Here is a 24242-nt window from a genome sequence, read left to right on the forward strand (position 1 = left end):
TCCAGAGGATTGTTGAGAGCTCAGATGTGAAATTCTCTTAGCTTGTTCTGATAACTACAATTCAATTGAATAGATCGAATTATGTAAACTGGTCCATATCAGTTTTGATGTATTTGAGGGTCAGAAGTGTATAACGGAAGATCCCCGGTGCTTATTATTGAAGATTGAGTGGCAGAAGATAATTTAGTAATGACCTGGTTGGTCAACAATATGGAGTCCAAATTTGGTGACCAGATTTTGAATTATAGTACTGCTAAGGCAATGTGGACTACATTGGTTTCTATTGTGTCTCAAGAATTTAATTTGTCAAGGATCTATGAGTTATATGTGAAGTATTTTAATATAAAGCGTGGAGGTAAATCGGTGACAAATTATTTCACTGAGATGAGGGGAGTACCACAAGAGATTAGTACATTCCATCTTTTTACTACGAATGTTGAAGATATTCGTAAGAAAGAAAATCAGATTCAAGTAGCCCGGTTTTTCTATGGTTTGGGGCCTGAATATGATGTTATTCGAGTCCAGTTGTTGGCCAATGAAGATGAGACCACCCTTGAGCAAACCTTTAACAGAGTTTTTCTAGTTGAAGGTGCAATGGTAAATAAAAATGAGTCAGGTGGAGCTCTCTCAGAAGCAGCTGCTCTTAATCTTCTGTCTTCTATTGGTAAACCTGCTGGTCAGTTTCGTGGTGGTAATAATAGAGGTAGAGGTCGCTCTTCTTCTACCCGTCGCCGTGGCCGAAAAGATCAGGGGGATAAAAAATGTGTTCATTGTAGGACTAATCATATTTTTGAGAAATGCTTGCTGGCCCATTAGACATTTCTAACTCAACATTGGCTGAGTTCCATGACTTCCTCAATGGGCTTCGCGTTTTTAGAGACAACTGCAGTGACCCGCTCCACATTGAAGAGGACTCGAAGGTGGTTATTGGTTGGTGCGATTGTGCATCCTCTCCCCTGTGGCGCCATTGGGACATTTTTCGAGAGATTCTAGAAATTGCTTCACTATTTTCTTGTATTTGGTCTCACATTCCGAGATTTGCAAATTCAGCAGCAGATGTGCTTGCCAAGCAGGGAGCAACCCTACAATCTCTAGTTGTTAGGGATTTTCTCCTTCTTCCTTTGTAAATTTTCACTGTTAATATATATACATCCATTTCAAAGCAAAAAAATATTTTTGAGAAATGCGAAGAAAAATTTGGTAAGCCTACCTGGGCCAATTCTATAGTCACAGATAAGGACGTCTCTTGACACATTAGATCCTATGAGGATATTCAGCAATTAATACAGCGAATGGGTCAACTGACTGCTTCTCAAGCTATTGAGACTCCTCCTTTCGTAACGAGTGCCACGATGGCTAGTACATGTATGACTATATTGATTGTGTCTCATCCCCCCTCTTAGATCATTGATTCAGAAGCCTCTATACACATGTCAGGTATGCCCTCCTTGTCTAAGTTTATTAATCCATCTCATTCGTATCGTCAAGTTACTTTAGCTGATGGATCCACCTCTCCCATTCAGAGGGAAGGCACAATTCACACTACTCTACATATATCTTTAGATTATGTTTTGTTTGTACCAAAATTTCCAGTAAACCTTTTGTCTGTGAATCATATAACTAAATCATTAAATTGTTCAGTAACATTTTATCCTACCTCATGTGTTTTCTAGGAAAGGATGATTGGTTTAGGACATGAGAAGGGAATTCTTTACATGTTGGATGATGTATCAGTTTTCGAGATGTGACACTCACTGCTACAAATGCTTCTTACTTGTCGCATCTGCACTTGGGACATCCATCACCAGTCACCAGTTAAGCTACGTCATTTTTTTCCTTCCTTGCCAACCGATATTTCCTTTGATTGCGAGTCCTGTTAGTTGGGAAAGTATCGTCGCTCTAGTTTCCCAATTATTTTTAGTCAAAGCAGAAGTTGTTTGAATTAGTTCACTCAGATGTATGGGGTCCGTGTTGGGTTCCTAGCCCATTTGGTTTTAAGTATTTTGTGTCATTTATTGATAATTTTAGTAGATTAACTTGGGTGTATCACCTATAGGAGAAGTATGAAGTATTTGATGTATTCCTCAAATTTTTAAATAAAATAAAGAATCAATTTGGTGCCTGCGTTCATGTGCTTCGTATTGACAATGGTTTGGAATATCTTAATCATTAATTTTCAATATTTTGTGCTTCTCATGGTATTACCCATCAAACGTCATTCCCTTATACATCACAACAAATTGAGGTGGCTGGATGTAAAAATAGTCATCTCCTTGAGGTTACAAGGACACTATTACTGCATATGAATGTTCCTAAATCTTTTTGGGGAGATACAATTTTAGCCTTATGCTACTTGATTATTCTTATGCCCTCATCTGTTTTTAATGTTCAAGTTCTTCTTCATGTTTTAAAGCTAAATTGTAAATTGTTTGATGTGGTTTTTCATGTTTTTGGATGTACTTGTTTTGTTCATATTGGAACTTCAGTTGATAATGTGTCACCTCAATTTATCAATGTGTTTTTCTGAGATATTCTTGTTGACAAAAATGGTACAAATGTTATGATCCTACTTGACAGAAGACATATGTGTCAGTTGATGTTTTTTTGAACATACTTCATATTTTTCATCCTCTACTGAGCTTCTTGTCGCACCTGAGTCTCCTTCAGATAGTCCTATTCTTGTTACAGTTTTGGATGTACTTGCTTCATCGAGTTCTTCATTGTCTCTCTGTGTTTACAACCATCGTTCTCGTGCTCCTGCAGTGCCTCCAACGGTTACATTTACAAAACTCTTTTCTCATTATCCACCAACTTTCTCATTGCTTGTAGAACTAGTGGTCTCTGATTTTGACTTGCCTATTAGTCTATGAGAAGGTAAATGATCTTGTACTTCTCATCCGATATCTAAATATGTGTCTCTTGATTTTTTGTCCCCATTTTTCAAGTCCTTTGCTATGTCATTGTCTACTTCCCATATACCTCATTCAATGCAGGAAGCCTTGTGCTCTCTAGAATGGAAACAAGCTATGGATGATGAGATGAGTGCTTTGCTGTCTTGAAGAATATGGCGTCTATGAGATCCACCCGTCGAAATAGCTATTGTGGGGTGTTGTTGGGTTTATACTATCAAATATAATGTTGATGACTCTATTGAACGGTATAAAGCTCGGCTAGTGGCAAAGGAGTATACACAAACTTTTGGAGTTGATGCCTTTGAGACTTTCTCTCTTATGACTCGACTTACTTCTGTACATATCTTAATATCTGTGGCTGTTAATAAGGGTTGGCCTCTCTTTCAACTTGATGTGAAGAATGACTTTCTATATGGTGTCTACATGAGAAAATATATATGGATCAACATCTTGGGTATGTTGCCCAAGGGGAGACATGAAAGGTGTGTAAGCTGCAAAAGACTATTTATGGACTTAAAACAGAGTCCACGAGCTTGGTTAAAAGAATTAGTGTTGTGGTACTACAGTTTGGCTACTATAGGAGCCATTGTGATCATTCTATGTTCTTACTTAAAAAGGAAGATTGGTATGGTGGTTTTGCTTGTCTATGTAGTTGACATTGTGTTATCTGGTGATGATCTTGCTGGTTTTATAGAAGTTAAACAGTATTTGGCCACACATTTCCAGACAAAGGATTTGAGCTTTCTGAAGTACTTTGTTGGCATTGAAGTCGCTTGTAGCCAGCGAGGTATTGTTCTTTCTCAAAGAAAATATATATTGGATATGTTACATGAGTATGGTTTATTAGGTGCTAAACCCATAGACACCCCCATGGAAGTTAATTATAATCTACATGACACCCAAGGTCATACACTCAAGGATAAAACTCAATACTGACGGTTAGTAGGTAAACTGATCTATGCTACAATTACCAGGTCGGATATCTCATTTGTTGTGGGAATTGTGAGCCAGTTATGGAATATCCCCAGGAAGTCCATTTAGAAGCTACTCAGAGGATTTTAAAGTACTTGAAAGGTGCACTTGGAAAAAGTCTTTTGTATACTCAGAGTGGGAAAGTTGATGTACTTGGTTATTCAGATGTCGATTATGTTGGGTGTAAGATGGATAGATGTTCTACATCAGGGTATTGTTGTTTTGTTGGAGGTAACCTGGTAAGTTGGAAAAGTAAGAAACAAACAATTATGGCTAGGTCTAGTGCAGAGATCGAGTATTGAGCAATGACTCACACAGTTAGTAAGCTTATGCGGATTTAGTTTTTTCTTCTTGAATTTGGCTTTACGTTACCTGAGCTTATGGTTATGAATTGTGATAACCAGACAACTATTTTTATTGCCAACAACCCTGTATTCCATGAGAGAACAAAACATATAGAGGTTGATTGCCACTTCATTTGAGATGTAGTTAGGCAGGGAAAGGTGATAACTTATGTAAAATCTTTAGACTAGTTGGGAGTTATATTTACCAAGCCTTTGGGAAGACGTGAAGATGGGTCCATCAGTGACAAGCTGGGATAATTTGATATCTACTCTCCTGCTTGAGGGGGAGTATTAAAATACCAGTCCAGGGGTATTTTGGTCATTTGCCACTTTTCCCATATTACATTTTTGTCTTATAGTATAGCTATTAAGTAGACAATATTTTACTTTATCACTGGTTCAATTTCCATTCAATTTGACATGTATTTTAGGAGATATGTATTTTTGAGTATTGAGAGACATTTTTGTCTTTTTTAAAATTTCACTTAAAACCCTGATTATAAAAGAGGAGGGCATGCCTTTTTGGCACAGTCTCCAAGGCAGCATGGCTACTGTTCTTCCAGGCTACTTTTTCTCCTCTTTTCTCCTCTATTTTCTCCCTAAATCATATATTTTTCAACATTTTAAGATCTCCCTGGAAGAATTTTCTTTTCTGAAGCCCAACTAATTACAGTAATGGGCTCATTAATCAAGAGACCATACAAATAATGAATACATAGTCCTACTTACTGAAACCAAATGAGTCGAAGACACTTTTGTGCAGGAAATTAACTCTTGCACATACTGGCCTAATCAGAAGGTCAAAATTACTTAAAACTCTCTTTTCTTGGAATGCATCAACATGGTATTTAACTGATTTTCTTGCGACTTGCTGTTGGGAGCCTTTCCCATTTCTTTATAGATTTTTTTGGTTTCTCTTTTGTACTTTCTTGGCTTTGATGTATCTTTCTCTTAGGGGAGTTTTTCTTATTGGTATAAGTTTTCTTATTGTTGTAAAAAAATGATACAACTACTTTTCTGGCTGACCTTGTGTGAGCTTGCATAGACTTGTACGAACAGAATGCATGTAGAGTGTGAAGTACCTTGCTGTCTTGTTTTAGTATTTTCTTAGAAAAAAGACTTTTCGTGCTTCTCTGGCAATTTCTTTTCTTTGTTCAATTTTATTTTTTTATTTTTCGAAAATTGTGAAAATATTAATAAAAAACAAAGAGGACAAAGAGAACAAAGAGCACCTAAGGGGGATCCATATTCACATGGCGGTGTTGAAGCATGGATCCTTCTTTTGCTAATTTGTCTGCCACACCATTCGCAGATCCCAATACATAAATCCATTTAATCTGAATACAACTGCAAATATCAGCAATCTGATTATGAGGTGAAATTGATTGCTCTTTTTAATTTTATTTCATGAAGGCATATCATGTTTTTTCCCTCACTTAAACTCATTTAGATGTTTCTAAAATAATTTATTCTCAGTGTGTTGTTCAAGCTACAGTAAGGGGCCTATCTGGTGCAACCCCCATTCATCTCTTGGATGAGGTGTCTTTCCTGCTAGAAAGTTCAAAAAAGGATCTCACTGATGGTGTACGTTTACAGGTCTGTCTACTTAGTTCCTAATATTTTTCTAGTATTAGTTACTAATTTTTTTCCTTTGTCCCTGACTTTTTCGTTGCTATTATTGGTGGATACAGTTGGTTTCTTCCCTGAGAATTATTCCACAGTCAATCTTATTGTTTTTTGATCCTCATGCAAAGGTATAGATGTTTCCTTTTTTTTCTTCTTCCTTGTTCTCACTTCTCTCAGATTCTTAGATTTTTTTTTGAATGTTGTGAAAAAATTGATTGCACTAAATTTCATATACAAAAACAGGAAAAGAAAAAAAAACCATAGTTGGAGTCCTGAAAATCAAAGCTTTGATACCATGTTGATTTTCAGGACTCCATGAATTTAGCTCATGGAAAAAAGGGAAAGAAACCCATTGGGAGAAAACAGGAGGCAGATGGGTTATGGAATTGATTATTCCTTACCCTCCCCCTGAAGCTCTATTTATATATTTATGAAACTACAATATTACAATAATACCCCTGAACTTAGGTTTAGGGTTTTAACCCTGGAACTTTAACATAATTACATCAATGCCATCTCTATGAGATGACCCTTTATTTACCTTCCTACCATCAATGTGTGTGGGCATATGGGCCTTCTCCTTGATCTATGGGCCTTGAGCCCATCTTCATTATCTCTTGGATCCATGGGTCTTCCTTGGTCTTATGAGCTTGGGCCCATCTTCTTATACACTTTGATGTGTAGGCTTTCTTTGGTCGTGTGGGCTTGGGCCTTGTCTTCCAACACTCTCCCTCAAGCTGGGGGTGAGAGAACAGCATGAACTCCCAGCTTGCTGCAAATGATGTATGAAATCTTTTTTGTATAATACGCCTTCATCTTCCAACAAATACAAAATCAATTAATGTCAATGATTAGGAGTCAAAGTCACCACTAGTTGTTGCATGATCGTATCCTCCTTTGCTCTCCATTGCTAGTTGATTGGCTATTGAATTTGCTGAGCGTGGAATATGTTCCCATGAGCAATCTTTTGAGATAATGAGATCATTAATTTTTAGCAATTTCTTTTCAAACCTTGATGGCGGCTTGTTTTTTCCTTTCTCTCATGAAATTACACCTAGCCAAATCACTTGCATATATGTTCAGCGTTTTCATGAACCTCTTTTAGTTGAAGGAGATTCTTCTACAGTCATTTCTTGGTGTACCGGTTCCTCCCCTCCTTTCTTTTTTTTTTTTTTTTGAGGAAAAAATGTGAAAGTATATTACTGAGAGAGAGAGATACAAACCTAACTAAACATGACCTTCCTCCACAACAAGATGTTGAAGAAAAACACCAGTTTTAGCCTGTTTATCCGCTAAGTGATTAGCGGATCTAGGAATATAATTCCATGTACATTGTAATTGAACCTCCCCCCCTCCTCCTCCCCTCCTTTTTGGCGGCTTCATTTTTTTTTTCTTTTTTAATGATATCCTTCATCTTTATGTGGGGTTTGATGTAAGGTGAATCATTTTGTAAGATTGGCTAATCATCTAGCTGATGATTTGGCTAAGGCAGGTGCTCATAGATCATTTCTTAAAAAATAGGTGTTCATAGATCTGCTCTTGTAATTGGGGACTCTGTTTCCCTTGGGGTTTGAGTCTTTCTCTCCCCTTTTCCTGCTTAATGAAATATTAGGTGTTCATAGATCTGCCCTTGTAATTGGGGACTCTGTTCCCCTTGGGGTTTGATTCTTGGTCTCCTCTTTTCCTGCTTATTGAAATATTCTCCATTTCAAATAAAAAAAAGATTGTAATAGAGTAGTAAGCATTGTTCTATGGATCACAATTCCGCTTTTTTAGAATCTTCTATGCCAAGTGGACCAGAATAAGACAGTAATATCTAGCCATCATTATCTTGTACTACTCCAACCCTGCCAGGCCCTGGGTTCCTTTTGAACTCTGGTCAAAGTTTAGTTTAATTTTATTATAACAATAAGAAGAAGGGTTGTATTCAGAGGGCTCTCCGGGGAGCTGAGAGTACACAAACTAGGAATACAAAAGAATCAGCAAAAAGGAGAAAGAAAAAAGGAAGCACACCCAAAGGAGAACCTAGGAGAGTCAAAGGAGGAAGGAGTCCCCTACAGCTAGGTGCTGCAAGAAACTCCCTCCTTAGCCAAAGAGTTCAAATTTTCATCAAGTTACAATGAGAAGCTCTCTGGAGGGTGTTTCTTCTCACTAGCCCAACTTATGACAATCCCTTTTACAATGAAAGGTGTGGCAAACCTTCCCATGTAGAGCCGGATGCCCTGAAGTAAGGTTTTCAACTTTGCCATAGTTGCGTCCCCATGGTTGAAATGGGCAGAGTAAATGAGGATATTAGTTGAGGAGTCTCTGAGCATACCACCCTCACTAGTCGGACCCCACTTGGCCTATGAGCTGCCATCAAAGTTGAGCTTAAGGCATCCCTCAAGAGGAATACTCCAAGCGTTGCATTGGCCATCCTTTAGTTCGAGGTATTGATTACCTCCTTCCAATGTCTTCTTATAATAGTACTAGGGATGTGAGAGGTTTGAGAGGTGCCATGGAGTTTACTTGACCAGAATAGCACACAGTGGGTTGCGGCCTGTGGATTTTTGCTTACTTTCAAAGATCTGTCGGTACCTTTGTTCCTAACTCTCCAAATAATGGAGCAGAAGGATAGATGCCAAAAGTTTTTATTAGTTTTCTCCGACGGTGAGTAGACAATTTTTTCAGGGAGGGAGTGTAGAGAGGATGCAAGACAATATCGCAGAGTTAAAGTTAACTTCAAGAATCTCATTGGGGGAGGTTTCCATTCTTGTAGTGTAATAATTCTGCCTTGCTAATCACTTAAACGCAATGTTTTTCCAGTTGTACCTCAAAGTAGATAATCCATGAAGTCATCTGTTAGTTGAGTCCATCTGAGCACCATCTTTATAGACTGATCAACCACGGTACCCGATGATTTTATATCCTGAGAGGGATCTATTATTTCTCTCAGGCCTCAAGCCCCACAAAAGATCAGCAGCTACTATTTTCAAAGAGTTTTCCCCAATGATGGCATTGAAAAGAGAAAGAAGTTTAGCCAACCAATCATTAAAGTTACTGGCAAACATATTGAAAGTCCAAATTTTCTCATATATGAATACCAAATGTCCCTTGCAAACTGAAAGTTCAGGAAAATATGATCTATAGATTCTTAGATGTTGGGTGCATAGTTGTAACAACCGGGCCAGATTGGCCACTTAAACTTGAGGGCTTACCAGGTTTGTTAAGGCAAAAATCAGGATTTGCAGAAAGCTGGATGAACCCCTTGTTAAACAGCCAGTGGAACTGCTGCATCTGGATGGGTCATTGAATTTAGATATATGATTGAAGAAAAAGAACTAACTTTATGTTGAGAGATGGCTATAGAAGAAATTTAATTTGAGTGGGGAAGGTTCTTCTCCCTCTTTACCTGGACTCTGATCCTGTGGAACAAAAAATCTATGAATAGGCATTTGTTCTTGTTGCATTGTACAACTGCAGATTTTATACGTTTGGTTTACTGTTCATTAGATGCTAATCGCATTTGCTCATCTAGTTTTGAACTCATTGGATGCGTATTTTATGCAAGTACTTTTTTAATTTTTATTTTCATACTATGGGTTCTTGTATATTTGATATTATAGGCAAAGTTGTCTATTATTGGCGGGACCTGTTTTCTTGAGGCTATGGTGAATGATTCCAATGTTGTGGAGATAATTCAACCACCGGCAAGTACCCATTGCTCCAGCTTGAGGCTTAGCCCCAAGGGGCTGGGAACTGCCCTTATCACTGTTCACGATGTAGGACTCACTCCTGCTATTGCCGCCTCTTCCATGGTAAACTATTTTTTCTGGCTTCATCCAAATATCGCAATTTGTGTTGGGGCATATTGAAGGAATTGTCCAGAGACAAAATTGTTTTTCTTGGTCTTGTTGGACCTTTTTATGTGCATTTAGTACTTTGTTGTTCTCGATTCTACTCAGACAGAATTTTTTATGCATCCTTAATTTTATGGTCTAGATGTCAGATCAGTCTATGCTTATCACATAAATGATATTTTTTTAACTGATGGAGAAGAAATTACAAGTATTTAAACATAAACAGAAGATGATGGTGGCAGTGATGTGATTGTTGAGGTGGATGTGCTGATAAACTTTTAAGGACGCAATGAAATGTACACACTAAGAAAAAGATAAAGGTGCAAACAGTAGATGAGGAAATAGAAGTGACTCATTTCATAATCTCATTTGCTCTCATCACCCACTGATTGTGTGATTCACTACTTGGACATAAGTCCTCAAACCAAAAAAAAAAAAAAAGAAAGAAATAAATAGAGGGGAATTCCTTGGGGGATACTAGCTCTACTTGTTGGTGATTTACTTGGAGAACTTTGCTATACTGACAGGTCCAAGTGGCAGATGTTGACTGGTTTAAGATTGTTTCTCAAGAAGAAATCAGCCTCATGGTATGTTACATCTCTTGCATAAATTATTTAAATGTTTGTACATAGGTATTTTCTAACCCATTTGATTGTATACATCTACACCTTATGAAGGTCTCACAGACTTTTATGGGTTGAATTTATCAATACCTAAAATTTTTTATAGCCGTCTTTTTGAAGGCTTTTGAATGGTGTCTGTAGGAAGGAACTATTCAACAGTTTGATGTGTTAGCTGGCATCCGTGATGGAAGCATCTTTGACCCTTCTCAGGTTAGAATTAGCTAATAGTTAGACACTCTTGAAGTTGGAAATTTGCCATCGGACAGGTCATACTATTGATGGTCTACTGGACAATGTAGTGGGCCAATCCTAGCCTTTCAACTAGTCTTTTTTCAGGAAATATCTTGACCATCTCAGTGATGATGTCCCTGTTAAGTGCAAAAAAATATTATCAATTTGTTTATCTTAGACTCGTGTTAACTTTGCTTTTCTGAAGTATGTCAATATGCATATTCATGTGCATATTGAGGATGGCGTACTTGATCTTGTTGACAAAGATGGCTTCTCTAGACCTGTTTGTGAGGAGATTCAGGGGCCGACATTTTTTATTCGAGCGGCACAACTTGGGGTTACCACTCTTCATGTAAGTTTCTTATCTCTCAGATGTCGTAAACACTGTAGATGCACATGAATAACTGAATATAGATCTATTCCTGAAATCAGCTCCTGTCAAGTTTGCATTCATTGTTTATTATTATTTTTGTCTGTTTCTCGGATATTTAGGTTTCTGCAAGGCGACAGTCGGGACATGAATTATTAAGCCAACTTGTTAAGGTGGAAGTGTATGCACCACTACAACTGCTTCCAGAAGACATTTTCCTTTCACCAGGTGCATCATATGTGGTATGTGTTCTAGGATAACAGTATTCTATTTGTATTACATACTCAATAAACCATTTAAACAAAAGTAGATTCTTATGTAGCCTCCATAGCATTTGCCATATAGTTCCAACTATTGTTCTCAACTCTTTTTCTTTTGCCTATTGGACCTTCTGGGACCATACGAAATTAAAGCCTCATTTCTTGCTGTAGCTTACCGTAAGGGGAGGACCTATGATTGGAGCAGTGGTGGAGTATGTTTCAATGGATGATGAAATTGCCAAAGTACATAGATCTTCAGGAAGGCTTTCAGCAGTTTCTGAAGGAAACACTGTAAGTTTTTTTGTTAATACTATAAATATTATAATTATTATTATTTTGTTAACAAAAAAACACTGTAAATTTTTTCCAAATGCGAGTCCTGTTGGCAAAAGAGGTAGCTATCAGATTTCTCCAAAAATTGTTTGACAATTTTTTTTTTTTTTTTGTGTGTGTGTTGAAGCTCAAACTTGTGCAGGTTTGAGCTTGCTTGACTTAGGGCTTCAAGCCTTAATTTGAACTCGAGCTTGAGCTGGGTTCGAGCTTAACATATATTTAAAACTAAAAAAATGAATGGAGAGAATTCGATGATGAATTTAGTACCGTTGAATTGCACACTGTTGTAGCAAAGCCCAAGGCTTTGCAACAGAGCATAGTGATGTATAATAACCAGCTTAATAGGCCTAATAAAAAGAGCAAACTTCTACATCAATAGTGTCTATTCCATTGGCAAGTAGCAACACCGGATGTTGAGGGACCCGAAAGGGCTGAATGACCGATTGTCTTTGAGGTTTGAGGTAAATAAGAGAAATCATTAGCCAACTAAAGAGGTAACTATCAAGAGCAATTAGGGTAAAAGGGTATTTTTGTAAGAAAATATACGCTAACGAGTTGGCTCACAAGCTAACAAGCCGAGCTTGAAAAATCTCAAGTTCGTTTTGTTATATTTAATGAGCCTTCTTCCAAGTTTGAGCTCGAGCCGAGCTCAAGTAAAAATGAATTAAGCTGAGCTTTTTCCTAGCCGAGTTCGAGTGATTTGTGAGCCGGTTTGGCTCAGTGCTGCCTCTATAATCATTCCTTTAATCATACTTCTTTTGTAGAAGTTTAAAAACATACCTTTTTATGCAATCCTGATGTGTTATTCTTATATCTGTTCCTTCAGAATTTTAATTTCGCTTGAGTTGTTATCTTCTAAATTTATAGCATCTGTTTAGTCACTGCAATCTTTCTTGGTCAGAGCATACATGCTACAGCTTATGGGCATGAAGGTGCAATGATTTGTCAGGCATATGGAAGGGTGGAAGTTGGAATCCCATCCAAAATGGTTTTGAATCTTCAAAGTGAAAAGCTTGGTGTTGGTCATGATATGAAACTTTTTATTTCTTCTGCAGAGGTAAGTGGAAAATGTGAAAAAAGAATAAGTGGAAGTATCTATTAGCTCTGTTTTTCTGCTGTTCTGCTAATTTGATTTTTTTTTCTCAGGGCAATTTATTTTCCTTCTATGAGCTTTGCAAGAATTACGAGTGGAAAATTGACAATGACCAGGTCCCCCTGTTTCTTAATTCTAGTTCCATTTATTTTACCATGGCCATGGACTGATCAGGTTCCTGCTGTTTATAGGTGTTGAGCTTTCAAACGCTGGGACCATCTAATTATAATGATCTTGGTTTCATGAATGTAGTGTTTGGAAGGTCAGTTTGTATATTCTTCAGTTCTTTTACAATGGTTATTTGATTCTAGTATACATGAGCATTGCAGTGGTGGTCCATTTGTGAAGTGACTAGAACTCTTTGAAATCTGTTATATTATCCAGTTAGGATACTCTGGGTAGACGTCAGGAAAAAATCCATAATCTTTGTTGTCTTGTCATCTCATGATTTCTCATTTGTTCTGCTCATGGTATTGCTAGGGAGTAGAAAGTGAATCCATCAAGTTCCTAGTATAGTCTTAATTGTCATTTAGGTTGACTGTTTACACATTTGTTGTAGTAAAAAGGCAAATTCATTTTTTTGCTCGTTCCTTTGATCTACTTCTTTAGTCTGAGTGGATTAGGCCTTTGACTCAGAGAGGTCATCAGTTCAAGTGTCACCAGGGTATGGTGTTCAACATTAAAAAAAAAAAAACTTCAGTCCGATCATTTGAATAGGCATATCAGTCTTTAGGTTCTTCTTTATAAATGTCTGCCAGCGAGTTCTGTGTGCTGTCATGATGAAATTTCTTCCTTGTACATGTGTTATCATGATGAAATGTCTACCATATACACTTCTAATTCTTTCAGTGTAAGATTCAAATGCCATATTTCTGAGTTAGCATTATTTTTTCCTTTGCATGTTCCTTGTTTGCATTTACTAAGGGAAAAGAAACACGACGAAAGCATCAACAGGAGGATGGAAACAATTTAATTGTTTCCTAGGGTTCCAATAATTTTTAATTGTTTTATACAAGAACTGGTGCTCTTCTGTTGGATGCTTCATTCTCCCGAATCTCTTTTTCCATGTTGAACCAGGTCAGCAGGCAAATCACATATACATGTTTCATTCTCTTGTGATTTTGTTTCCTCTGGATCATTCCGACACTCTGTATCTTATAATGCTTCTGGGTCATTATTGGTGGTTTCTGAACCCCCTTTGGCTCTGGGAGTGCCGATCACATGGGTTCTTCCACCCTTCTACACTTCATCTGATCTTTTACCGGCACCGATAGAATCATACAATGAATGGGATGCTCGAAACAGAAAAGGAGCTATCAGCTATTCTCTTTTGAGGACTTGTGGAGGAAAAACTGATTTCAGACAGCAGGATAGCATTTCAATTGTTGGTGGAAGGATTAAGACAAAAGAAAGTGATAACCTTGCTTGCATTCAGGCAAAGGACCTCACAACAGGAAATACTGCAATTGCTTCATGTGTTCGGGTGGCTGAGGTATGGATCTGTTCTTTGACAAAATGTGAATTGCTTTTGATCAATTTAAGCTTCCTTACCAGACATAGCTGATGATCAGAAAATCACATCATTGGTGTGATATTTTGGCTTCTGGAATTATTTGTCTCTCACTATACCCAGTCTCTTCCATCTCTTCTTCTTTTTCTTCTTCACAGTGACCAGTCAAGGAGATGCCTCTTAATTGATTTTACATCATGATACGCTTGAGCTGAACCCTGTCCTTCAGATGAATTAATCTGTGGGGTTCGCTGCCACAGTTTTGTGATAAAGTCAAACAAAAATAATTGTTGTCATAAATTTTGGCTCCGTGGAGAACTGTTTCTGGTAATGCTGTCAGACCTAATTTGCACAGCATCCATTTTGGGAATAATTGTTTACTGGTGGGGAGAACAATCAAAGTAAACATCAAAATACATGTGTTCATGCACACAAACATAAGAAAAACTAAGAGACATAAAAACGAAGCAAAGATGAGACACCTCGATTCAAGATTTGCATATTATTCTAATTGACTTGGATTGTTCTGAATCATTTAAATGTATCATCATATACAAACTGTATGAGATGATATAACTCTGAATTTTGTGTATATGGGTCCAAACCACTGATTTAAAACCCTGGTTTGTTATGGTGAAAGAGGTATGGAAGTAAAGCATTGAGGATAGTGTTTCATTTATCAGTTGTCTGACATACTTAAACTAGAGGAGGCCTGAAAGAGACATGGATAGAAATAGTAGAGAAGACCTCAACAAAGGTAACTAAGTGCTAGTGTGATGGAGGATAAATGAAGCCAACCACAATATAGTCAATTAAGTGGTGCATAATTGTTAACTGTAATTCGTATGGATTAATCTTGTCCTACTTTTTTGATACTTTTTTGTCCTCTGGAAGTAATCTAATTCTCTTGATATTTTTTTAGACCAAAAGAACATTAATATGAGAAAATTGATACTTATACTAGGTATCTCAAGTCCAAGTAACTACTAAAGATTTCCCTTTCCATGTGGCTGAAGTAGCTCCTGGTGCTGAAGTTGAACTTCTTGTAAGCTTGCGAGATGCCCTAGGTACTTGTACTCTTTGAGTGTCTTTCAGTGTATCTGAGATGTCACTTTCCTTTCTTTTTGTTTTCCAATTCTTAGTTTCTCCATTTCTCATAATTTTGTTTCTGTTAGGTTATTCTTTCCATGAAGCATATGGTGTGGTGCCTCTACATATTGACACCAATTATCCTGATATAGTGTCTATTGAATTACCAAAGGCTGCAAATAGAACACAACCAGGCGTTGGAAAAATATTTTTGCAGGTCTGTTGGCATATTCCTACAGCCATCAGTTTCGATATATGATCAGGCCATTTTATTTGGGCTTTACTATTTGTTTAAGCCACAAATGTGTGTATGAACTTTTGTGTTTCCTACTAATTGATTGTATTCTGTTTGGTTTTATTTTCTTTTCTTTAGTCTCTGTATACCTGTGTTCTTTGTTTGAAGTTAAAGTTGTTCCTTCTATTAAAGTATGGTGTTTGCGGATCAGACCATGAATTTCCGGTGATCAAGTTGGAATTGCCAAATTGGGGACGAGGGACCTCTTGAATGTGTCCGTAAGTCATGATAGAAGCAACTCCTTGTTGGATGCTTCTGCTATTGCTTATGCAATTGCAGAAAATTATACACCAATCAATATAAAAAAAAGAAAAAAAGAAAAGAAAAGGACAACCTAGTCTCTTAGAACAACACATTACTAATTACTTTGTGATTTTTCTTCTGAGATTTGTGGTTTTTGTTTGAAATAGTAAGAAATAATAATTTTTTTATGAGTTCTTATTAGGAGAAAAAATGCCACCAGGGCTAAAAGGCTTTAAAAAGAAAAAAAGGGTTGAACAAAGCAAAAGAAACATCACTTTCTTTTTTTTTTTCTTTTTTTTCTGAACAAGGAAAACACAAGTCTACCTTTCAAGCATTTTTCAAGAGGTTGGGAAGATCATCCTTCAAAAAAGAAAAATCATATTGGGGGAGACCTGTTTAGTTCAACGAGTCTTGTTACTTCTATTGGTATTATTCGAAGATAAAAAGTTGAAATTAACCTTGATTTGTAATGATAAAAAGTAGGATGTAGAATTATGTAAATAAAACTGAGAAGGTGAGATTTCAGAAAGACCTGCTTTGCATATTGTATGAATAAATGTAAAATTACTAAATTGCAAAAAAATTCATGCTTAAACTCTGAAAGTAGCAGAAAACAGTCTTCCTTTCACTCTCTCTCTTAAGCTAGAGGAAACATGGAATAAATTGACATTAATGAGCTGATTGCTGCCACAGCCACTACATAGATTTTCTATATAAATGAATTAACACATATTATTGGTTGCTTTTTTTTTTACTGCATTTTGTATTTCCTCTTAACTTTACTTTTCTTCTTTTTGAACATCTTTAGGCCAACCACCATGGAAGATCTCTTATCCGTATATCAATGAATGATGATCCACAGAAGGCAGACTATATACTGGTATCCTTCTCTCAAATGCATTAAAAGTTTGTATAATTTCTGTCAATGCTCTGGAGTCAACTTGACATTATCTGAAAGAAAGTCATGTATAATTGGCTTCTTGGGCTTCATTGTGAGTCATGCCTTTCAGAACTGTTAGAAAATACATCCAGGAGTATTTTGGTCATTTGATCCTGCAGGAGTATTTTGATCATTTTATCCTCCAGGGATATTTTGGTCATTTTGCCACTCAGTGGTTGAGATGTAATTTTTTTCTGCATGTTAAAATATATCAGTGGTTAAATTTTCATGTACATAGGATGTGTAGTTAGGGAGATGTAAGGAGATTAGGGTTTATTACGTGTAAAGGGGCATTTTTGTAATTTTTAACTCAAAACACTTATTTAAGAAGTCTGGGAATTCGTGCACAGTTCCCAACAAAGCCTTTTCAGGCTCTTCGGAAAAAATTTCTTCTCCTTTCTCCTTTTTACTCAATTTTCTCCTCTTCCCTTCACCCAAATTTTGATTTTTATAAGAATGTTTGGACTCATGTATTGCTTCCTAGTCTATGGAATCTTGTCTTTTATGCTGCATTTGGCTTTTTACTATCCATTTAAAAGTGTGCTGTCATTGAACACTGAAAGATGATTCTGATGCTCTGTCATTTTTCGTTTGATATGTTTTGAATTGGGGGCTTAGAAATTTTTTTCACCTCTACATAAAGTGGACTTTTAGTCTGTGTTTTGACAAGTTATCTTGACATCGTATCTTGTAATAATGTTTCTCAGATTTCTGTTGGTGCTCATTTACATCCTCAAAATCCAGTTCTTAATGTGGGCCATCATCTGAACTTCAATGTAACCGGAAGAGGTAATCCAATCTGACTATGCCTGATCTGGTTACTTTTGAGTTTGTTGATATTAAGTTGCAATAAGTCAGAGTGGCTGACTTGAGGTTCATGGTGTTGGTTCTGGACCAACCATGGATCATGCTTTAGCTTATGTAGTTCCAGCTACATAGCCCTGCTAGCCTGTTGAACCTGAAACTTAACAGTTGATATGAAAATAACCTCCATTTTATATTCTTTTCCTGGCATAGTTGTTGTTGAGAGTGGGCCTCATGCTTGGCAGATCAACCTGCATATTTCTTGACTCTCTCTCTTGTTTGTTGGTGTGTTCACGCGACCTGCCTAGACCAATGTGGAACTGAATTGACATGTAAAGTGTAAACAAATAGACCCAGACATGTAATTCTGGGCTACTTAGTTGAGTTTTTTTATTTTTTTGAAATATTGATAATTTTATTTCAAAGAAAGAGAAGATACATCAAGGGAGACCTCCCCTAACAACAAGAGATTGAAGGGGGGGTCCTAATTTAGCGCACAAATCAGCAGCCGAATTGGCTGATCTAAATACATGAGACCAAGTACAAGAAATGGTGGATACAATGTCCAAAATATCAAGAAAAATCTGCCAATGACGCCATGGAGGGAAAGATGAGGTGGAACACCATCCAATGACAATCTTGGAGTTTCCCTCCACAATAAGGGGACCACTGAAGTGGTTCTGAAAAATTCGCAAGCCGTGAAGGATACCGGAGAACTCAGCAGTGGTTGAGTTAGCAATTCCAAGATGGCCAAAGCAAGAGAGGATGGTAGTGCCCCTTGGATAAAAAATTACCCCACCAAACCTAGCCAAACCTGAGTTCCCAATGGAGCTACCATCAAAGTTTAACTTATAATTTTCGGAGGGAGGCTCCCAAACAACAACTCCACGGGAGGCAGTGGGGACAAACATCTGAGTGATAATCTTCCAATTGGTGCGAATTGGGACACAAGAGAGGCAGGCAAACTTTTTCCGGGAGTGGATCCAAGTAGATATGAGCCCAATGATAGTGAAGGAAACCTTAGCAGTAGAGCAGAAAAGACAGTCAAACCGTTTGGAGTTCCTTTCCTTCCAGAGGCACCAAGGAACGAAAGCAATGCAGGCAGCCAACAGAAGCTTGCCCAGGCTGGGCAGGTGGGTTCCAGAAGAAAAACGATACATGATGTTTAGGTCAAGCGGGATGCAAAAGTTGAGTCCCATGTTTTCAATCATGTAGGTCCAGACCTTCCAGGCGAAGTCATAGTGGAGGAGAAGGTGATTCACAGTTTTAGCCACCGTCCTGTAGAAGGGGCAGAGAGGATCGGGAGTGGTGTTGCCATGCCTAATAAAGTTGTCTGTAGTAAGAATCTTGTTGTGGCAAGCAGTCCAAAAGAAAAACTTCACTTTGGGCAGGGTTGAGAAGTGCCAGGCAAGAGCTGCCGGATATGGGGCAGGAGGCCGGGTCCATCCCATAAGATGACGGTAGGCCGAGGAGACCGAGAATCGCCTGCTGTCATCAGGGAGCCAAATCATTCGATCAACCATCTGTGGGTGAACCATAATACTATTGAGACTATCAATCAAACCACAAATAGAAATGACTTCCTCATCAGTATGGCCGCGTCTAAGGCAGAGATTCCATGAGCCATTCCGCAAAGCGTCAGAGACAGATAAGTTCCGACTGGTAGTAAGCTGAAGAAGTGGTGGGTAAGACGAGGCAAAAGAGCCATCACCTGACCACCAATCCGTCCAGAAACGCAGACTAGAGCCATCTCCAACAAAGAATTGAATGGCAATGCGGAAAGAGGAGAACAAATGAAACATGGTCTTCCAGATGGGGGAGAGATGACGACAGTTGCCATCAGTGATCCATCTATCACCAAGCCACCGAAGCTTGAAGACAACCATTGGCTTCCACGAAGCCCCCGAGGAAGAGTTGAGCTTCCAAAACCACTTGAGCAAAAGTGCATGTCTCATTTCCTTGGTTTGCCTGATCCCGAATACTTAGTTGAGTCTGACTTGCGCTTTTTGTTCCTGTTCAGGATTTAAGTAAGTTAGAGCAGATTTATACTCTAGGAGTTTTTATTTTCAGAAAGAAAAAAACAAAAAGACAAAGTCAAGGCAATCTTTTATAATTATTACATTTAGTGTTATAATTATCTCATCAAGGTATATTAAATAATTGGTAATTTGATAGTTTTATGATTATTATGTTTGAAGTTTTCAAAAAAATTATTTTGTTTCCTATTGCGTTGCTGTCCAAGTTTAATAGAAACATTAGTTCCAAGTGTCCAATATAAACTATGCCATAAGCTGTATTTTGGTTTACCGAGTCAAGTGTTCTTGGAGATTTTCTCATATTTCTTTATGTTTCAATGTTAACACTGTCTTCTGCAACTTCATGACTTGTCTATAAATTGAAAGAGGGAAATTACATATGTTTCAATATAAGCGCTAAAGCTGGGTATTGATCTGATGCTTGTTTGGCAGGAAAAAGTGATGTAGGTGGCCGGTGGTTCAGTGCCAATGAAAGTGTTGTATCTGTTGATATGCTATCTGGGGAAGCACATGCTGTTGGTGAAGGTTCATCTGAAGGTATCCCTTTATGGAACTAAGATGAGTTCTTTTTTTTTTTTTTGTGTAGAAATAATTCTTCTCTTGATGATATACATATCAAATAGATCAATTCTAGAGTAACTTTTAATATAATCCAGTTCAAGTAATAAGGTCCATGCCAAAGTGACCATCATTCTATGGTGGTCGACAAATAATTCTAAGTCCATGTTAAAACAAAAAAAATCATCTGTCCTCTTTGCAGAGGTGGGCCTGCTACCATCTTGCTAGCATTTCTCTCTGTTACCTTCTTGAAGATCAATACTAAGTTACTGTAATATTCCATATCCTGTATCTTCCACTTACCTTAATATGCTTTCTTCACATTTTAGCCAACCAGAGTCACATTTGTTGTCATAAATTTGTTCTCTCTACAGTGAGGTAACAAGCAATTTTTTATTTTTTTTAAAAAAACGGGTAAGGTAACTGGAATTGCAACCTTCTTTTTTTTTTTTTTTTTTTCTTGAACAGGTGATATTTCATTATCATTGTTAAGTTGGGTCCGAGGCCTATCCCAAAATGACTAGCCAACTTAGGAAACCTCTTTCCCAACTAATAAACTCAAGATCTTTGCACTCACTAATCCATGTGGGACTATTCCTTAACACTTCCCCTCACATATAGGCCCTCTTTTGTGGCTCTACAAGTGGATAATTTAGGTGTAGGCCCTCTTTTGTAGCTCTAGAAGTGCATAGTTTTAGGTGTAGGCCCTCTTTTGTGGCTCTACAAGTGGATTTATTTAGGTGTAGGCCCTCTTTTGTGGCTCTACAAGTGGATTTATTTAGGTGTAGGCCCTCTTTTGTGGCTCTACAAGTGGATTTATTTAGGTGTAGACCCTCTTTTGTGGCTTTAGAAGTGGATAGTTTAGGTGTAAGCCCTTTTTAGTGGCTCTACAAGTAGATAGTTTAGGTGTAGGCCATTTTTTGTGGCTCTACAAGTGGATAGTTTAGGTGTAGGCCCACATATGAGTACCTGCTCTGATACCATATTAAGTTGGGTCCAAGGCCTATCCCAAAATGACTAGCCAACTTAGGAAACCTCTTTCCCAACTAATGAACTTAAGATCTTTGTACTCACTAATCCATGTGGGACTATTCCTTAACAATTATTAACAAAGAAATAACAATAAAAGGGGAGGAAGATTCAAAGTAAGATGTGAAAAGTTGCTCATGTTTAATATGTCTGACTGAAAGAATCATTAGGTTCTTCAAATGGCAATACTAAAATTGGTCCCATGAGATGCCATAGGAAGCAGCCAATCTGATGGTGAGGCTCATCTGTTGAGAGCATATTTATCATAATGTTTTGTCTATATACTTTTATTATGTGATGGGTGGTGTATACTAATATAGTTAGTAAAGGATGGCAGGGACATTTTGTCATTTTTTTATATTTTTTATGGCTAGTTTTATGTAAGGCTCCTTAGGAACCTCTCCTTCTACAGGTTTTCTTCTTCTGCATTTTTTTTTTATTTCTTATCTCTAACCAATGTAATTTGGCTGTATTAGTTGCAGTTTTTTTTTGTATGTAGAGGTAGATGTATCTCTTATTTTTATTGAGGTTTGCTACTTATCCTATTAATGTCAGTTTTAGTGGGTGTTTGTTGTGACAGTTTTCTTGGAAGGCTCAACTTTGAACCTGCGAACCAAAGTAATGGTGCTCAGGGTTGCATCAGTTTTAGTTGACGCTCCGGGGGAGACTTTGACCAATGTTCCTTTTCCTTTGAAGGGATATAACTTTTCTGTAAGATTTAGGTTGGTTGACCTGCTCCTTGGCTGTGGCTATTGGAAATTACTGGGATATACCTGTTGATCAATATTATTTTGAACTGTTTCTCTGAGAAATATTATATTGAGAAATATATACCTGCAGATATTTAGATTGATGTTTTGTGATTCTTTCTTTTTTGTTTTTTGTATTTAATTAGATTCTTCTTAATTTTAAGGACAGAAAACACATTTTCTGCTGTCTTATACGTTTGCCCAAAAAAGGGATCTGCTTGTCTCTGCTTTGTAGTTGTCTCATTGAACTTTGAGGTGGGCAGTACATCATAATGTGGAAGAGCTCACTGAAAGATACTTAAGGGCACAAGATCACCTCAAAGTTTCTCATGTTTGTCAAAGAAGAAGGAAGAAGGAGAGTATTTAAAGATGCCTGAATTTCCTATTTTAGGCTCGAACTCCAAGAATAGAAAGTCTTAAATTAGAGTCTCTAAGTTGCAATTTCCTGTTCAAAACTTGCTGAAATTAGAAGTTCTGAACTGAAGGGTAACTTGTTATTTGTGGAAAGCATCCTTTAATTAGTATCTTGTTGTTTTAGTTAAAAAAATTCAATTAGAGTGTCTTTTCAAGCAGTTAAAAGTTTGGGCCTTTACTTCTAAACTAGGGTGACCAACTCCTTTAATTAGAAGTTGTTTTCTGTTTTAAATTTCAGTTCCAACAAGTAGAGCTAGATTTAGTAAGTTGTAATTGGAGGTGTTAAAATTCATGTATAAGGGCATTTTGGTCATTTACTTTTTATGTAGATGGCCTTCTAGGAGTTGCAGTAAAGTAGTTATTAGGGTAGCAGTTTATGATTGAAATTTCAATTCATTTGGATGATTATTTAAGAATTTATTGGGTTTTATGTAATGAGCGGCATTTTTGTAATCAATCTCATTTTTTATTTAAGCGATCTATTTTAAGGAGAGGGTTCGAGTTTTCAGCTCTAATGTATGCCTATTCAACACACTTTCTTCTCCCTTTTGTTTCTTCTTTTCTTCTCCTTCTCCCCGCTTCTATCTCTTCTATTCTTGCAACTTTTCAGGAGGCTACTTCCTAGAATAGACGGGAGAGGGGTTTCCTGTTTTGTTGAATTTTGTGCCTATAAATGGGATTCATATGTAATACAGAATCAATCTTTTGCTATTGAATGAAGTTTTGTTTTTTCGTTCTCTTCGATAAATTTATCTGTTGGAAAAACGATTACAAGGGCAATTTGGTCATTTCACATGACCTTCACTGATGTAATCTTGTTCCTTATGTTGAATTATTCTTATAACCCAAATTTCAAGTAAGTAGGACATGTAGAGGGAGAGATATAAGAAGATTAGGGTTTCATTTAAGTGAGGGGCATACTTGTAATTTTTTACTTTTCTACTTGATAAATAAGCCTGGGGACAAGCATGCCACCCAAGGCAGTTCAGGTTTAAGCCATTCTCTCCACTCTCTCTTCTCAGCTTTTTCTCTTCATCTCTTCTTCTCTCTTCTTACTTTTTACATGGTATTAGAGCATTAGATTGCATCTGGAAAGGTTTCCATCCATCTTTTTAATCTCTTTCGGCTACTAGATGGTAAAAATCTAATTTTTTCTCTTTTTCTCTCTGCCATAACCCTAGGGTTATTGGTTCTGCTATTCATGTTATTCCTAGAACAGTTCAATATGCTTTAAACTGCCCAAGAAGGGTTTGTTATGTTGCTTTTTGGGATGTGCACCAACTTCTACTATACCCATGCTGACATCATCTTCAGCCTATGCTGACATCAGCTCTAGTTGATATTTTTTTGCTTATTTGATCTGGATTTTGAAATATATTCTACAATTCTGGTTCTTTGGTCAGCACATATCACAATAACTGCCCTAACCCTAATTCTGCTTGGTCCGGCCCACTTGAGCTAGTTATATAAGTGTTTGGAAGGTTTCTTTGATCTGATTTGTGTTCATAGACACATTATGGCTGATTCTGGTGAGGTGTATACTCCACCTAGAGAAATGGTTGTTTCTAATGGGAAGGATATAATTACAATCACATCTGAAAAATTAAATGATGATAATTATATTACCTGGTCAAAGTCTATTAGAATGTATCTAAAAGGTAGGAAGAAGCTGAAGTTTATTAGGGATGACCCTCTTGTCGCTCCTAAAGATGATTGGGAAGCAGAGGACGACTAAGTTATGACTTGGATTGTCAATAGCATAGAGTCTCCTTCGAAATCAGGTTATGAATTTTGAAACTGCCAAGGCTAATATGCTTAAAAGAGAAATCTCTCTAGGGTGTATGAATTATATACTGAGTTTTTTAGCCTGAAGAGAGGTAACATGATAGTGATAAATTGTTACAGTTCGTTTCCTGGAATTTGGTAAGAAATTAATGTTTATCATCCATTTACTACGGATGAACAAGAACTC

At 37.2% G+C, this 24242-nt stretch overlaps 1 protein-coding gene across 3 annotated transcripts in view; it reads left to right on the forward strand.

Annotated features, from left to right (window-relative positions):
• The window catches only part of LOC137962002 (nuclear pore complex protein GP210), a 60473-nt gene that overhangs the window by 26812 nt on the left and 9419 nt on the right, over positions 1-24242 (forward strand). For all 3 annotated transcript variants that reach the window (XM_068808687.1, XM_068808689.1, XM_068808688.1), the window contains 18 exons: positions 5705-5824; positions 5920-5982; positions 9460-9651; positions 10221-10280; positions 10458-10526; positions 10753-10899; positions 11040-11159; positions 11349-11468; positions 12412-12567; positions 12657-12719; positions 12795-12865; positions 13681-14095; positions 15078-15180; positions 15289-15419; positions 16549-16620; positions 17388-17469; positions 19953-20057; positions 21688-21829. In XM_068808687.1, coding sequence (XP_068664788.1) covers positions 5705-5824; positions 5920-5982; positions 9460-9651; positions 10221-10280; positions 10458-10526; positions 10753-10899; positions 11040-11159; positions 11349-11468; positions 12412-12567; positions 12657-12719; positions 12795-12865; positions 13681-14095; positions 15078-15180; positions 15289-15419; positions 16549-16620; positions 17388-17469; positions 19953-20057; positions 21688-21829 — 2231 coding nt within the window. The remainder of the gene's footprint in view (positions 1-5704; positions 5825-5919; positions 5983-9459; positions 9652-10220; positions 10281-10457; positions 10527-10752; positions 10900-11039; positions 11160-11348; positions 11469-12411; positions 12568-12656; positions 12720-12794; positions 12866-13680; positions 14096-15077; positions 15181-15288; positions 15420-16548; positions 16621-17387; positions 17470-19952; positions 20058-21687; positions 21830-24242) is intronic.

Source organism: Aristolochia californica, unplaced genomic scaffold, assembly GCF_029961685.1.
Source record: "Aristolochia californica isolate CCGP_79_NKW_82.1479 unplaced genomic scaffold, dmAriCali1.0.hap1 SCAF_4, whole genome shotgun sequence".
NCBI classification, from domain to species: domain Eukaryota; kingdom Viridiplantae; phylum Streptophyta; class Magnoliopsida; order Piperales; family Aristolochiaceae; genus Aristolochia; species Aristolochia californica.